Source organism: Balaenoptera musculus, chromosome 1, assembly GCF_009873245.2.
Source record: "Balaenoptera musculus isolate JJ_BM4_2016_0621 chromosome 1, mBalMus1.pri.v3, whole genome shotgun sequence".
In the NCBI taxonomy this organism is placed as follows: domain Eukaryota; kingdom Metazoa; phylum Chordata; class Mammalia; order Artiodactyla; family Balaenopteridae; genus Balaenoptera; species Balaenoptera musculus.
The window spans coordinates 56,667,859-56,685,214 of record NC_045785.1 but is presented as its reverse complement, the minus strand read 5'-3'; the positions used below and the strand labels follow the sequence as shown (position 1 = coordinate 56,685,214).

General features: G+C 36.5%; 1 protein-coding gene across 1 annotated transcript in view; it reads right to left on the bottom strand.

Moving 5' to 3' along the window:
- The window catches only part of PDE4B (phosphodiesterase 4B), a 591,086-nt gene that overhangs the window by 470,973 nt on the left and 102,757 nt on the right, over positions 1–17,356 (bottom strand). Inside the window, exons 2-3 of the mRNA XM_036865911.1 lie at positions 13,528–13,640; positions 7,693–7,931 (exon numbers count right to left, since the gene is read on the bottom strand). Of these exons, the coding sequence (XP_036721806.1) occupies positions 7,693–7,931; positions 13,528–13,569 (281 nt within the window). The 5' untranslated portion in view covers positions 13,570–13,640. The remainder of the gene's footprint in view (positions 1–7,692; positions 7,932–13,527; positions 13,641–17,356) is intronic.

Sequence of the window (17,356 nt, the reverse complement as noted above, 5' to 3'; positions counted from 1 at the left end):
TTTTTTGATATGAATGGCTATTTTTTCCAACACAATTTGTTGAAAGATTATGTCTTCTCAACTGAAATGCCTTTACTCCTTTATCAAAGATCCGTTGACTGTATTTTATCGGTCTACTTCTGAACTCTCTATTCTGTTCCATTCATCTATGCCACTATTCTTTTGCCAATATAAAGCTATCTTGATTATTGTAGCTTTATATTAAGTCAAAATCAGGTAGTGTGACTCTTCCATCTTTTTTCTTCTTCAGTATTTATTGTGTTGGCTATTCCAGATCTTTTGTCTTTTACACAAAGTTTAGGATCAGTTTTTCAATATCTACAAAATAGCTTGCTGGTATTTTGACTGGAATTGCATTGAATCTATAGATCAAGTTAGGAAGAATTACACCCTAACAATTTTGAATCTTTTAATCCATGACTATCATATATATATTTATTTAGAATTCCTTTGGTTTTTTAATCAGAATTTCATAGTTTCCTGAATACATATCCTGTACATATTTTTAATTTATATCTAAATACTCCTCTTTTTGTTTTCAGGCAGTTATAAATAATATTATTATAATATTTATTTATTTCAAATTCTAATTGTTCATTTCCAATGTATAGGGAAGTAATGAATTTTATATATTAACCTTGTAATCTGCAACCTTGCTCTACTCATTTATTAGTTTCAGAAGTTTTATTTGACAATTCTTTGGGATTTTCTGCATAGACATTCATGTCATCTGCAAACAGAGACTGTTTTATTTCTTCCTTTCCAAATTGTATGCCTTTTATTTCCTTTCCTTTGCTTATTGCACTAGCTAGGACTTCCAGTGTAATACTGAATAGGATTGGTCAGGCAGAACACCCTTACTTTGGTCCCAATCTTAAACGAAAGCATCTAGCTTCTGACCATTAAGTATGTTAGCTATAGGTTTTTTGTAGAGGTCTTCAAGTTGAGGCAATTCTCCTTTATTTTTAGTTTGCTGAGAGTTTTTACCATGAATGGGTGTTGTATATTGCCAAATTCTTTCTCTGCATCAACTGATAAGATTACATGATTGTTCTTCATCTATTGGTGTGGTAGATTACATTGATTGACCTTAAAATGTTGAACCAGGCTTGCATACCTGGAATAAACCCCACTTGGCCATAGGGTATAATTTTTTTTATACATTGTTGAAGTTTATTTGCTAAATTTTTTGAGGACTTTTGTATCTATTATGTTCATGAGAGATACTGCAGTTTTCCTTTCTTATAATGTCTTTGTCTGGTTTGGGTGTTAGGGCAACACTGGCCTCATAGAATGAGTTGGGAAGTGTTCCATCTACTTCAATTTTCTGGAACAGATTGTGGAGAATTGGTATCATTTCTGTTTTAAGTGTTTGGTAAAATTTGTAAGAAAACCATCTAGGCCTAGAGCTTTCTTTTTCTTGGTAGGTTAATAATTTTCTATTCAATGTCTTTGATACAGACCTTTCATGTTATCTATTTCCCCTCTGTGAGTTTTGGTACTTTTGAGTCTTTCAAGGAATTAGTCCATTTCATCTAAATTTTCAAATATGTGGGTATAGAGTTGTCCACAGTATTCCTTTATTATTCTTTTCATCTCCAGGGAATCAATAGTGATGTTCTCTCATTTCTTAAAGTGGTAATTTATGTCTTTTCTTCTTTTTCTTGGTGAGCCTGGCCAGAGGTTTATCAGTGTATTGATCTTTTCAAAGAACCATCTTTTGGTTCCACTGACTTTCTCTACTGTTTTCCTGTTTTCAATTGCACTGATTTCTGCTCTAATTTAATTATTGATTTTCTTCTGCTTGCTTGAGTCTTAAATTACTCCTTTTCTTTATGGTTTTCTAAGATAGAAGAAGTACTGATTTCGTCTTTTGTTCTTGTCAAATATGTCTCTATATAGAGATAGACATAAATCGATATATAGACATATATATAGGTATAGATATAAATTTCCCTCTAAGCACTCCTTTTGCTGCATCCCATAAATAATAGTAAATTTTAATTTTATTTTCACTTAGTTCAAAATATTTTTAATTTTCTCTTGAGATTTCTCTTTGGCCCATTTGGTCTGTTATTTACAGTTGGGTTTTTAATCTCTGAATAGTTGGGACTTTCCAGTTATCTTTCTGTTATTGATTTCTTAGTTAATTCCACTGTGGTCTGAGAACATACTTTATATGATCTTTACTCTTTTAAATTTGTTAAGGTGTGTGTGATAGATGTATCTTGGTGAGCATTCAATGCAAGCTTGAGAAGAATGTATACTCTGTTGTTGTGGGAGGAAGTATTCTAAAAAATTTCAATTAAATCAAGTTGATTGATAGTGCTGTTCACATCAAATATATTTGTAATGATTTCTCCCTGTTTGGTCTATCAATTTTCTGCAGTGTTGAAGTCGATAAGTATAATAGTGGATTTGTCTATTTCTCCTTACTCTTGCTATATTTAAAGAAATTTTTAAAAGCTTGAAAACATCTGCAATGTGGTAGGCAACCTCTAAATTGGTCCCCAATGATGCCCACCTCCTCATATTCAGGCCCTTGCACAGTTCCTCCCCTTGAGTGTAGGCTAGATCTAATGAACGGAATTTGTAAAAGTGATGGGATGTCACTAAAAAGATTTTGACTTCTCTCTTGCTCACCTTCTATTGGTCCGTCTTTCTCTATCAAAAACCCTTGCTCCATAAAAAGCAAACTGTCATGTCATGAGTAGCACAATGGAGAGGCCCATATAGCAAAAAACTGATGTTTCCAGTCATCAGTCAGCAAGGAGGTGAACCTGTCAAAAACCGTGTGAATGAGCTTGGAAGCAGATCCCTCCCACCCAGTCAACCATTGAAATGATTGTAACACTGGCTAATAACTTGACTTTGGCCTTGTGAGGGATCCAGTCAGAGGCACCCAGCTAGGCCACAACTAGATTCCTGACCCACAGAAAATATAAGATAACAATGTTTGTTACTTTAAGCCATTAAATTTGGGGATTATTTGTTACACAGCAATAGATAACTAACACATGTAGGGAAAAGAAAACTATATAAAATTACCTCACATATTTAAAAACTAAATAAATATAAACTTTAAAAACAGAAAATACAATAATCAAAATTGAAATACTCAATATAATAGGTTTTACAGCAAATTAAACATAGTTGAAAAGAGAATTAGCAAACCAGAAGGCAGACCAAAAGCAATTACCAGAATACGGCCCAGGAAGACAAAATTTTTAATTATATATATATGAAAGACATTAAGAGAAATGGAAGATAAAAAAGTAGATTCAAAATACATTTAATCATAAGTCCAATAGCAGAGGAGCAAAAAGCTGGCAGAGAAAATATCTGAAGAGATAATGACAAAGAATATTCCAGATCTGATGAGAAAGACACCAACTGACATATTTGAGAAGTCCAGTAAATCTCATATAGGATAAATAAAAGGAAATCCACCCCTAGTTACATCAAAGATGGAATTCAGAAATCAAGAGCCCACCCCCCCAAAAAATGCAGATTATTTACACAGAAAAACAATTAGACTTACAGCCATTTTCCCAACAACAGTAATGGAAGCCAAAAGGCAAGGGGAAAAGTGTTGAAATAAAGAAACTGCTATATAATGACAAAGAAAACACTTTCAAGAATGAGAGCAAAATAAGGACATTTTCAGAGAAACAAACCAAAAAATAAGAGTAAATTCTAAAGGACTTAATTCAAGCAAAAAGGCAAGTAAGTGATCCCAGGGCTAGTGTATTTGGGGGTTAAAATATATAGATAATTAAAAACTGTAAACAGGGAAGGGCTAGAAGGAGTTAAAGAGTTAAAAGATCCTCATGGAGGAAAGTTAAAATTATAGATTAATTGTAGACATTCAAGGCTGAGTATTGGCTTATTTTCCTAACTTGGTTGTGGTGACATTGCTTTGATAAATTTGGTAGATCAATAAACTCCTTTAATTATTCAAAAAGTGAAGACCACCAGAGGCTTGGCAATGGCCACATCCCAAGTGTGACCCCAGACTAAAGGTGAAAAGAGGAGGGAAAAAGTTGGGGAATGTCAGGAAGAATGTATTTTTCCCACTTTTTGATGTGTCTTCCAAGTGTCAGGAATGCCACCAGCTTAACATTCCTAACCTCCTTCTGCCTTTTTCCTCAGTCTTCCCTGGAAAGAAGGAGTAATTTAATCTGCACTGGTCTTTCCAGAAGGAGAAGGTAGACATGCACAACTCAGTCCTTCCTTCCTACTGTCTCACCGGGGCAGGATTCTACAACTCCTCCATTTTCAAATTTCATAGAGGTAGATTCTCCCTCTGAGGACGAGGGCTGCCTGCACAGGCCCAGCACCTCCTATTACTGGGTGGTAAGTCTGTATGATTACGGTGTACAGTGTTAGCAGCCTACTTGCCCACAGACACAGAGTACATATTCCAATATTAACTTTATCAGTAATGAGGATAACATCTTGTTTTCATATCTGACTTCTTCTTTCATCATATTTCCAAGATGGTTCCAATAACTCAGGTGGTGAAGTTCCTCCAGAACCCCCAATAATAGAAAATGCATAATTCTGGCTATTTAGTCTATGTATAACAATAACATAACAATAATAACAATAACATCAAAATAATCACTAAGTGCTACATATATTACATTTTCTTTCTCACACAACTCTGAAAAGCTGTATCATCTCCACTGTTTATTCATTTGAGTTTTTGTAGGATAAAGAAACTCATCCAAAAGGTAGCAAGATGGAAGTCCACCCAACTGGACTCAGGTCCTCACTTTCTTTCTCCATAGTAAATCGAATCATTGTCCTTCTATTCCAGGCCTTTTGCCTGCAGTGGTGGCCACCTCCCTTCACCAATATACTCCCCCCAAACAAGGGCTAAATTTATATCAATGTTTTTCTATTTAACTTTATATACCTTGGGCAGTAACTTTCATTTGTTCTCACTCAGATTCCTTCACTGGCTATAAATACTTGATCTGTAGCACATATTCCCAGACTTTTGACATATTTAGAACACCAACCAGGAACTCAAGGTCAGTTTCACCCAGTTACAACTGTCAAAGCAATTATCAGAGCAGGAGTCATATCTTAGAGATTTTTACTGGTCTAGAATAGGAGTCATCAAACTGACTGGCAGGCAAAATCTAGCTTGCTGCCTGTTTATGTAAGTAAAGTTTCACTGGAGCTGAGCTACACATTCATTTATGTATTGTCTACGGCCATGTTCACACTACAGTGGCAGTGTTGAATAGTGGCAACAGAGACTATAAAGCCCACAAAGCCAAAAATATTTACTAACTGGCAGAGAAAGCTTATTGACCTCTCGTCTAGACCTGGAGATTGATTCCACATTCTGCGTGTTCTAAGTAGTGAGTATAATTCTTTCTCACACATGGTTGTAGGCTGCACCCCTTAACCTCTAGGACCTTTCATCAAGTTGATGGCAATGATGGTATCTGGAACCCTACTTCCTCACTTCTAATCAAATGATCTTTCAATTAGATTCCTCTGTCAGCAATTCCACCGGTATTCATCAATATTGCAAAGGAAGTATTTTTAAAGGATGTATTGAAATGCTTTTAGTTGCTTAGACCTAAAAATAAATTTGGAGTCAATGACTGAATACTCTCACACTTTAAAAACTATCCAGGTAACTGAAAAAAAAAACAGACATATTATGAATGAATTACTAACATGTGGTGTTGGCTGACTGCGTGACAAACTGGATAATGGCTAAATCTTCCATTTCACTCAGCATGAGGCTAGTGATACTTGAAACACGGTTTCTAATTTTCAAAAGGCTTTAATGGATAATGATCAAGAGAAGAGAGACTAATGTTTGTTGATTGCCTAACATGTGCTTTTTACTAAACTAGGTATTTTGGAAAGATTACCATATTTAATCCTTACAATAGCCTATGAGGTGAGTATAATTACTCTCTTTATACAGATGAATATATTCAATTTACAGAGGTAGACAAGTGTGCCCCACATGTCAGAGTCTGGATTCGATACTTCTAAGGAAGGAACAATTCTGCAACTCCCAAAGGGTCTTTGAGTAAAATGAACTCCAACATTGCAAGGTACTCCAACATTGCAAGGTACATTTCATCTGGAGTGTTATTCTAACAGATAAAACACCAACGCCCAACAAAACTGTACTCCTGCTGTGCCAGTCATTACCTCTTTAGTTGTTGGTTTGTGAGGAATTTGCTTCTGGGGAAGAGTCTGGAATAGTAATAAGGGCAATCAGAGAACTCAAGAAAGCATGTATTTACCAACTGGTATGGAAGCAGCATTTCAATATTGTAACAACTGGTAATACTGCACCAGTGCCAACTTGCTGAAAAATAAATCCGTAGAAATCTTCTGAACTCCAAATCTGCCATCATGCAGAAGCAAACCAAGACTAAACACATAAGTTATGTGACTGAGTAAGCAATGCAGGAGCAATATGCCCGTTTTAGTGCTCAATGATTGGTTATGACTATTCTAATGTTAATTCAGCTGAGGAGCAGATGTTAGTCAGTGCTTTTCAAATTTTTAACCCATTCCCCCTACGACACGTTCACATGCTTCTCTATCACATACAGACTGATGAACCATTTCAGGCTAATAACTGTGAGAGCTGAAGTCTCAGTGATCTAATTCTTAGTGTATTTGATAACCACCAACTAAAAGCTTTCCTGCATCATTCAATGAGCACATACTGGACTACTCATCAGCACTGTACAGCTCAGCATGTGGCAAGGGTATACAGCACACCATAAAAACCACATATTTTAAGGATTTACTGTGATAATATTGCACAGTGATTTAATATATTTAGTTTTTCTCCTTAACAAATGAGTTAAATGAAAAGTGATTTTTTTAAAGCACCATATTATTATAATTTAAAATTACATAAAAAATAGAGAAAGTATTTTTCTTTTTAATAAGACTCCATGCTATGTAAGCAGACTATTCTTGGAAAATATTTGGAAATAATGTAGAGTAAAAAGAAAAACCAGAGAAAGTGCTAAAAACTAAATATGTGATTAAAAACACGTATTTGAAGAAATATCATGGCACAATTTTAACCACAGTTATAAATTATATGTATTCAATTAACGTTTCAACACTAGATTAAAATAGCCTCTTTCACAAACACAGACTCTGCAAAACAGTCCAAGCATCTCTCATAGTACAATTTTCATTCCTCTTTTAATTTATAATGAAGTGTTTTATTTTCTAGATAATCACAAACTGAAATTAGTAAAGTGGGATTATAATAAAAAGAAGCTAAGAATAACTATATTTTGAGTACAGTAATAAGAATATCTCCTGTCATTCATCTATATATGTTTTACTTCCTTTAGGCACTCATATAATTTTGCTTTTCTAAATTAAAACATCATATTGACATACACTAATAGTTTTTTTTTTAAAAAGATCATAGGCAGTAATTTTGCTTTCCTTGTCATTAATAAAAACGCATCTCATTCCTTCCTCAATAGGCCCCTTCCAATCTTAAGAGGTAGGAGATACCTCCACTCCTCATTTTGCTACCCAAAGGGAAACAAATTCTCAAAATGTCAAAAGCCTTAGTTACTCCACAGATAACTAACATTTTAATAACAAGAAATTGTATCGGGAGTGACTGGAAAATAAAACTTCGAACTGACATTTAAGTTGGGGGTTACTCACCACTCCTGGCTTACAGTTGTAATAGCAATGCTTGGAAGTGTCACCAAAGGAAGCGTGGTCGGTCTGGAAATGCCATCTCCCTCAGGAGTCCTTGCCCTTCCGCTCTGTCTTTGGGACAGTGGTGGCAACTGCAGGTTTCCTGAGCAACACCTTCTCCCTCTCCAGAGGTCAATCCCAAGTGTGTTACTAGAAGAACTGTAGGATTTACTCAAGTTGCATTCAAAATAATCTTTAACATTCTAGAGGAACCACAGGGAAAGAAAAAAGAGAAAAAGAAAATGAAATTCAAATGTTTAAAATGATGCACGATGGAGTAAAATAAGAAGCTAAATGATCAAGCTAAATGATCAAGAAGCTACATGATCACTCATAAAGTCCTGATTCATTATCTCACAATCAGAATCGAACACTGGCGTCAAAAGCTTAAGAGAAAACACATAGGCACAGGGGGCTAATTCTCAAATTTTAAACACATCAGTTGCACAGCCTTGGTGATCTTTAGGACTGTCGATAATATTTTCCAGTTAGAAGCATGTGGATTGCAGGGCTTTGTATCTTCTTTCACTTTTTTAAATTATTCTTTTTTTCCTTCTCTTTTTTAACTTGCTAAAATGAAAGCTTTTCATAGAAAATATATTTTGGACATCAGTGTTATCACTCTGCAACACGGGAACAAACTATACTAGCTAAAGTATAACATTTCTTGTTCAATGTTTTAAAGTAAATATATTTTCTATCTCAGGCCAGCAAGATACTCATAATTGTGGGTGACTGGGTAACTGACTTTTCCTGTTCTTATAAAAGGTCTCCTCAGAGTTGAGGGGATTTGAGGGTAGGGTTTTTTTTTTCTTGTCAAACATACAAGAGCTCAGAAAAAGAAGAATATACTTTATCTGGTCCCGAATTGAACTGCCATGTGTTCAATATATGCCCTAATGCTGACATGAATGAAATACTTGTGAGAAGATAGAGGCATTGTATTATAACCAATAATAAGAGTTATTCATTCTTCCTATATCTCTTGGTGACTCTGGTTCCTGGTACTGTGGGGAGTGGAAGCCCCAAAAGAACCTCTGCCTGGGTCACCATTCACACCGGCTTAAAGACAAGAAATGTTACAGCAATGCAAGTAGCCACTGATAGCAACTTGGAGTTTAAAAGTTATAACTGTCACTCTCCACTCGTATCTTAAGCAATAATGGAAGTCCTAACACCAGGCCAAGGTCTCTCACCTGGAAGTCATTCTGTAGCCCTAAAAAGACAGGTACTTCCTACTAGCCCTTCAGAATGGACTTAGGAGAGCCTGGGACTAGACTGCCTTAGGTTTAAACAAACTAAAGTTCTCCAACCACCACTCCTCCACCCATCCCTATACTAGTTCATACAAGGATAATTAACTCAAGTTTAAGGGTCCAGCTGGGTTCATTCAACAAATATTTTCTACACACCTATTAAAGTCTTGCTCTGTGCTACTTAAGAAAGGATACAACAGCAAAAAGAGACAGAGTCTGTATTCTAGTGATTATGCTTATCTCATCCATGCAAAATCACATTTTCATGATGAAAATCTGGGCATGAATAGGCCTGACAATTTTCAGGGGCCCCACTCTCTCCACCTGGAAATGGGATATCATCATATATTTTGTGCTTGACTTATGGTTTTGGAATACCACTTATTTAAAATTCAGTAGAACCACAATTCAGTAACAGGAAGGAGACAAAACAATTTACAATTTTCCAGAGTTTGAAATATTCTGGAATGTGGCCAGTGTTTTACTGTTTAGTAACTGGTTATATTAAATCTACTGTAGGCCTAGCACTTATATGTGTGTGTGTGTGTGTGTGCGTGTGCGCGCGCGCGCGTGTGTGTGTGTGTGTGTGTGTTAGAAATGAGAGGCTGAGGAGAAAGCATAGTATATGTAAGTTTCTTTCTCAAAAGACTTAGAGACTAGTTGAGGAGACAGAAAGTCTTAGGACAAAGTCTTCCTAAAGAGATTCAAGAACAAACTAAAAGTCAGAAATTTTATAACTCAGTTTGTTCCAAATATGCATGTAAAGAAAGTACTGATTATCTGGAAAGCAAAGCAGTGTTTCTTGTATAGGTGGTAAAGCCTATACTTTACCATCTACATAAGAAACACTGTACCAAAGAACAGAAATGAGGATGTCACTTAGTTAAACCACCAACCACAATAGTCTTATAATAAAGTTATTGGATATTTTTCCTCTTTTAGAAATGGAAATATTACCAACCAGGTTTAATTGCAGTGAATAGATTAAATGGGTACTTATTTGGTACTTGTTATTTGAAAAGTAACAAAGTCACGCCTAACACAAAATATATCCCATACTGACTTGCGAACAAGCTTGAATTTACAGATTTGGAGTCATTCTTTGAAGAATTTGTTTCAAAAGACCTCAGTTAATGTGAAAATGCATTGCCACAAAAGAGCTTAATGGAATAGCTTTTTAGAAATTAAGTTAAATACTAAAAACAGTAACATTGTTATGCAAACACTCATTAACCTAAGTTGAGTTATTCATAATTACCTCAAACTTTCTAATTCATACTCATAATTACTGCCCCAAATTTGCTAACATCCTCAAAGGCAAAGTCTAATTCAGTCAATTCTAAACTACTGAATTTGTGATCTTGGACTTATTTTCCTATTTTAACCAGCGTGATACTGGCCAACTACACCACTCATCAGATCAAAGATTTGGGGGAAAAAACATTAATTTGAATGTTACTTTTGGAAATCACACTGTTCCCTTTGCCAGAAACTCTCTTCCCCCAGATTTTCACAGGGCTCACTCCCTCAATGCTTATATGTCCTCACTGTCTGTATTTCATCTCTTCATGTTATCCTTCTATGAACACCTATTGTCACCATCCAACCATTCTTTGCCCCCTGACCAACTTCATTTTTCTCCACAGCTCTTATCATAGCTGGGATTATTTTATAACTTATTGATTGATGTATGCCCTCCCCTCTAGAATATAACCTACAAAGGGACAAGGACTCTAATCCTTAGAACCTAACCAGTGTTGAGTGCATAATAGGTGCTAAATTAATATTAGGTGAATATTTAAATCACTGAGTAACTGTTTGTTGAGCTGAAATAATGAGAATATAATAAAATATCCTTGACTTAAGGGTGAACCTTTCTTCAGAGTGTGGTATAAAAAAATATAATATCTGCCAATTTGATTTTGTTGTAAGGGAAGAGATACTGTGTGTAACATCTGATATGATCTTCTGTACTATACTGGAAAGGTTGAGGGGCATGGTGAAAAGTTTTAGGTTATGACTGTCCACCAGAAATAAAGTACAAGCCACAAATGGGAGCCAAATGTATAATTTTAAATATTCTAGTAGTCACATTAAAAAAGGAAAAAAAAAGGAAACAGGTGAAATTACTGTTAATAGTATATTTTACTTAGCTTAGTATATCCAAAATATTGTCATTTCAATATGTATTCTATATCAAAAATTATTAATAACATATTTTATATTCTTTTCTATTTGTACTATTATGTAATCAAAATCCAAGATGTATTTCACATTTACAGCACCTCCCCATTCGTACTAGTGCTTAATAGTCACGTGTGGCGAGCGGCTACCACGTCAGACAGTGCAAATCTAGGTAATAATACTAACCCCACCAGTCTAGGTGGGGTTAGTATTCTTCAAATGTGCTTTTCTTTTTTTGCACATTCTTCTATGCAACCTTCCCTGTCTTTTGATTGTGGTAACCATTACCTCAGAGAGGATTAGGATTATTACTGCAATGATAGAATGAAAAGGAAAAAAAATCACTGATCATCCTTTACAGACAGGATGCATTGCTTAGTTTTATTCTTCCAAAGAAATAGAATCTGGAGCACACAGTATACAAATAGTATTATGGGACAACCCCAAGCTTTTTTTTTTTAAGCGAAACAGAATTTCTAAATTCCAGAAGTTTCCCCTTAGATATCCTAACCAGAGCATGAAGGTCTGAACACAGCTTTTTACCACTGGTACTGAGGACTTAGAATATGACTTAAGGGCAGTTGCCTTGTGGTCAAGGAGCAGGGAAGGGGGAAAGAAGAAAAGAAAATATGGCACAGGCAATGAGACTAGATCACTAACCAAGTGTCTCAACACAAGAGTAGAAACGGCAATGGCAAAGGAGTGTGCTTTGGCGGGCAAGAGCCCCATGGCACAACTAAGTCTCACTCTGCATTTGCGGGTCCTAGAAGTTCTTACAAACCCAGATAGGGACAGAGAAGAAAACTGAGAATTAGCCTCAGCTTGCTTGCCAAGGGGTTTTCTGCAGCATAAGGTAAAGGGACCAGAGGTTCATGGGGTGAGCAGCCCAAAGGTAAGGGCTGCACAGAAAGCAAAGCTGAGTCTTTTAAACAATCAGAGCTCCACTGAAAGGTTAGGTGAAGAGCCCAGGCAGCAGGGGAGAAGGTCAAATTTACTTCTCAGCGAGCTGAGAAGGTCCCCTGCTCCGGCTGAGAGCCCTCACCACCTGTTACACCTACCATGTGCCTAAGCACACTGGATCAAGGGCGGAGACTGACAACCAAATATCTGGGGAAATGAGCTATTCCTCAATAGGACAACAGTAAGAACCAGTGGAAACACAAGACAAGGACAATACCACACACCTGTGACTATAACATCAATTAATGTTGTTTTCCCACTTGCCCACGTGGAAGGGAAGGAGTAAGAACTTGGAGAGATACTCATAGACTGGGCATTTACTCAAAAGATACCAGTTTACATTATTAATTACCAAGTTCAAGTTCCTCCCAGCCCCTCCCCCATCTGTGAAATAGAAGTTTAACAACAAGATGAGCTATTACAGACAGCAAGGAAAATGACTTCTTTTTCCTTCCTCCCTCCCTTCCTTCCTTCTGCACATCTGATTAGTGGCATATAATTTTTAGCTCAATTACAAACAGAAGCTGAGTAAACACTGGACAATTAAAAACACACTAATGGGGGACTGGTCAATTGAAAACAAAAAAGACAATCTCAGCTGACCAAGATGCAAAGCTATTAAAAATGATGAGTCTACAGACTTCTCAAATACAATGTACATATGTAGTCAGCCTGGGACTTACGTATATTAAAAATGCACTTGGTACATAGTAGGTTCTCAAAAATATTTGTAAAATGAGTAAATCAAAGAATATAATTAAATGTGAAAATCCTTAGATTTCAAGGAAAGCTTTGGGAAGGAAATGCGGTTTCTTTTTAGCCTTAAATAATAAGTAGAATTTGTTTAGTGAAGATAATGGAAATTTACATATGTACATAATGTACATATGTAATCACCTTGGGAATAAATTCTGATCTTTAGGTCTGAGGGATGGTTCTGAAATTCTGCATTTCTAATAAATACACAGGTGATGCTAGTTCTGCTGGTCTGAGGCCCACACTTGAGCCAAGTCCTAGAAGATGGGTTACAAACAGCTGTCAAAGACCCCACCATAGGAGATGACTCAAGGATCAGCTGAACTTGGATAAAAGTGTGCAAGAAAGTCATCAAGAAATGCAAACAGGGTGAAAAGAAAAATTTCCACAGATAGGTGGTTTTGTAAATGAAAATCACAAAGCTCAAACTGAGCCCATCTCCAAGCTGCAGAGAGGGCAGTGTGCCGGCTGCCTAGCATGTAGAGTGCTGAGTCCAAGGGCTGCCAATGTCCAGGTCACAGAAACACCTAGCGACAGAGTGGTACTATTAGACAACCTTGCCTGCCCTTGGAACAGAATTATGGAGTGACTTCTTTATTGAGCAAAGAGTGGGTGGAATCGGTAACTGACTTTTGGAACTTACATCATCGGCCGTCACTGTCATTACACTCCTGCTTTTCTTCATTATAAAGGGGAAAAGCAGCCCCTCTTAGGGTGTCTGTTATTCAGCGCAGCTTTGCTGACAATTTTTAAGACCTGCAGGGGAAAACAAGACACACACAAAAAAGAACAGTTCAGTATCCTTAAATACAAATACGTAGCTTATTTGTATTCTCCACACTAACATCTGAACGTACACAATGCACATGTATAAGTCAATATCACAATTTACCAAGCCAATTAAATCTAACATGTGGGGAAAGAGGTTCACAAATGCAAAATCCAAGACATCAGTGCAAAGATATTTGAGAGGAGAGAAAAAGAATAGACGATAACAATTAGGCTCCCAAATAATCAATGATCCTTAAGAATACAGAAATAATATGTATTAGTGAAGGGCTTTAAACTTAGAAAGTACTTTCCCATACAATATTTCATTTGATCCCCATAACAATCGGTGAGATTATTTTCATCTTTTTTTCTAATGAGAGAACAGAGGATCAGAAAAATAATTGGGCCAAGGTAACACAGCTAAAACATGGCAGATTTAGAATTTAATGAATATGATCCATTGATACTATTGTCAAAGAAAAAAGGAAAAGAAAGAAAACCAATACAAAAATATGCATGACCAAAAAAAAATCTTAATTTCAATTGTACCATCAGTTTAAACCTCTTACACGTATAAGTACATAGGCAAGTATTCATCACAGAGAATTTTAGCAACCAACAGTTAGAAAGAGCTAGTATTCCCTGGTTTAAATCACACAAACTTGGCCATTCTGAAGCAGAGGCACTGCGGTTCATGACATTTGTTTTGTGTAGATCACTGGAAGCCACTTCAGCAACAAAGAATCTCAATAACATTACCAAAATTTAAGGATGCACCCAACTTGTGCCAGCTCCAGAGGAAAAAGTCACTGGTTTATGAAAACTCAGGCTATTAAAACAGGCCCAAATTTAAAGTTCAGACATACAATAGTCTAAAAGAGAATATGAAGAATTCTGAGTTTGCAGAATTGAACTGGAAAAGGTACAGTATAGAAACCATTGAATCCAAGAAGCGTTGGTCCACATGGCCGATTCTCAAGATCTTAACATCAAAAATGGCCTGCATCGATGCTGGGCTCAAGAAGCTCCTATGTTTTCTCACTCTGTACATTTAAAACTCTTAATACATGCCTGATTTGAAGAGTCTGCTTCTCGAACATGAAGATATATATAGATTAAGAGCGTGATGGAATTGTAGCTATGTGACTAGGAATACTAAGTAGTGGCATTGTCCCATCACCCAGGAAACCAGGGTTGAATTTATAACACATAATTTGATGATATTATGCAGGAGTTGGCAGTGAAACTGACAGAGTGGATAAGAGAGTGGGGGGAGGGAGAAACTTTGCCTTTATAAGTCTTCTAGGGAGAGAACCCCACAGGCCTTTCAGGTGTTCGATTCAATATGCCAAGGAAAAGAATTTCCTCAGCATACACCAAGGAATGATTACAATTACTGAACTCCTCTAACACTGACCAAAGAGGAATAGGCAGAATTTTAGAGCTTTTTACTCAAAGGCGGTTTGAAACTTAACAAAAGTCAACAAATAACAGACATTTTATCTCTGTTATGTTCAGTCTTGAGTGCCTCTATAAGGCCGAACCTGAAAAAAAATGTTTATACTCCTAAGCAAAGAAAAAGCAAGATTAAAAGATGTAAGTTTTAAATGCAGGATATAGGATTAGATATCCCCAATCAGTATAATTCTGTAAAAATGTGAGCACAGAAAATTATTAAAGAAGCTGTGTAAAATTAAAACAGTGAACATTATATAAGAGTTATTGGAGGTTTTTCTTTCTTTTTCATATTTTCCAAATTTTTGTGATATATTCTTTTCTGAGCCAAAAAAATGATCCATTTTGCTTGGCAGGAAATGCACTTAAAAATAGGATAAAACAACACAACTGGAGTAGAATCTCTAGGCTGTCTTCAGCAGGGAGAAACAAGGATCAAGTTTCCCCAGCAGAAATGAAGAGTAAGACCTTAGCTATATCTCCTTAGAAGTGAACAAGGCATTCTAGGATCCAGATGAAGCTCAATGCAAACCCAGCCCTCAAGAATTTTAGGTCTAGTCTGGCAGGGAAGACTTACATATATTAAATGTGCACTTGGTACAGAGTAGGTTCTCAAATATGTTTGTAAAATGAGTGAATCAAAGAATATAATGAAATGTTAAAATGCTTAGGTTTCAGGGAAGACTTTGGGAAGGAAATGACGTTTCTTTTTAGCCTTAAATAATAAGTAGAATTTGTTTAGTGGAGATAATAGAAAAGTATATGGTGTGCAAAAATATGGGAAAGAATTTAATGCACTAAGGGTGTGACACATGCAGGAAGATGCCATACTAAGGAAATTTATGACAGGCAGAAAGACATGTTCCAGGGTAACATCAGTAGATCTGGGGCATGCAAGAGTATTTTTGTGAGGTCTTAGCCATGAAAATAAACTTATGTTTTAAAACACTTTGAGTGTGAGAGCTGACTGGATAAATTCACGTGCCTTCAACTGGGAGCATGTCCTGGCTAGGAAGAAGCAAGACCTCAAGTTACAAGGAAGTTTTCCAAATGTTCTACATTTAAAATATATTACTTTTACATTCGGAAATAAAACCCAGCGTCTGTTATATATTGGGCTGGCCAAAAAGTTCGTTCGGGTTTTTCCGTAAGATGGTATGGAAAAACCCGAACGAACTTTTTGGCCAACCCGATAAAACAAAATAAAAGAGAGGAGAGATTGTTTTCTAGACAGTTTATGTTTGCCCCTCAAGATCCACTCCAACACCTTCTCCATCCTGGCTGTGCCCTAGGAGGCTGGTCCTCACAGACTGAGTCCATGGGCTCTCTAGCCCTCTGGCTCCTGGGAAGTGCATCAGGAAGACAGGAGGAAAGAAAGGTTCCTCTCTGCTGGCTAGAGTGTAATAGTGGCGAAAGCCCTCTACTCTAGATCACAGCTCCTGCAGTCACCCCTCTCTAAGGAGATAGGTTTCCCTGGGTTCCATTAACTACTGTCTCCACTTGACCCTTCAGACATAAGGCTGGTAGCAACTTTCCACTTTTGCTAACCTCATGGTGCTGCATCATGCCTTTGTGGTTATCCTCAACCCTGTCCACACCTTTTGTAAATAGTACCTACATTAAATTCTCTTTCACTCCCTGTGGGAGTGCAATCTGTTTCCTGCTGGGACCCTGACTGATAACAGATTTGCTCCAAAAACTCTACAAAGCCAGAGGGCAATTTTACAATATCCTCCCTCAGTGCCTCGTACAGTGACTGACACAAAGCAGGGTCTCAATAAATAACTGTTAGAGAATGAATAAGTAAAATCTAGTTGGAGTTCTAGAATGGTTTTATGGCTTTTAGAAAAGAAGGTCAGCAGGCCTTATCTCAAATTGCTTTTGTGAGGCAGAAATAGTTTTATGTCATCACTCGTGGGTGGCAATGGTGATTCTGTTTGGGAATTCAGAGAAATGTTATAACATGTTTAATATTACATTGTTATATTACTGTATTATACTATTGTTATATAATAGTATACAATATAATTTAACATTATAATATATTGTGTTATAATATTATGAAATAGAAGAATAGAGATTATACATGCCATGTTATTGCTGATTGCTAGTGTCAGCTGCCTTTCGTTTAGATTGACATGGATGGAGAAATTATCTTGTGCCAGTTTATACTATGCATATAAGAGTTCAATTATGTCTCATTAGAGCAGCCAACCAAATAAGGTGGGCACAATTATCACAACAGG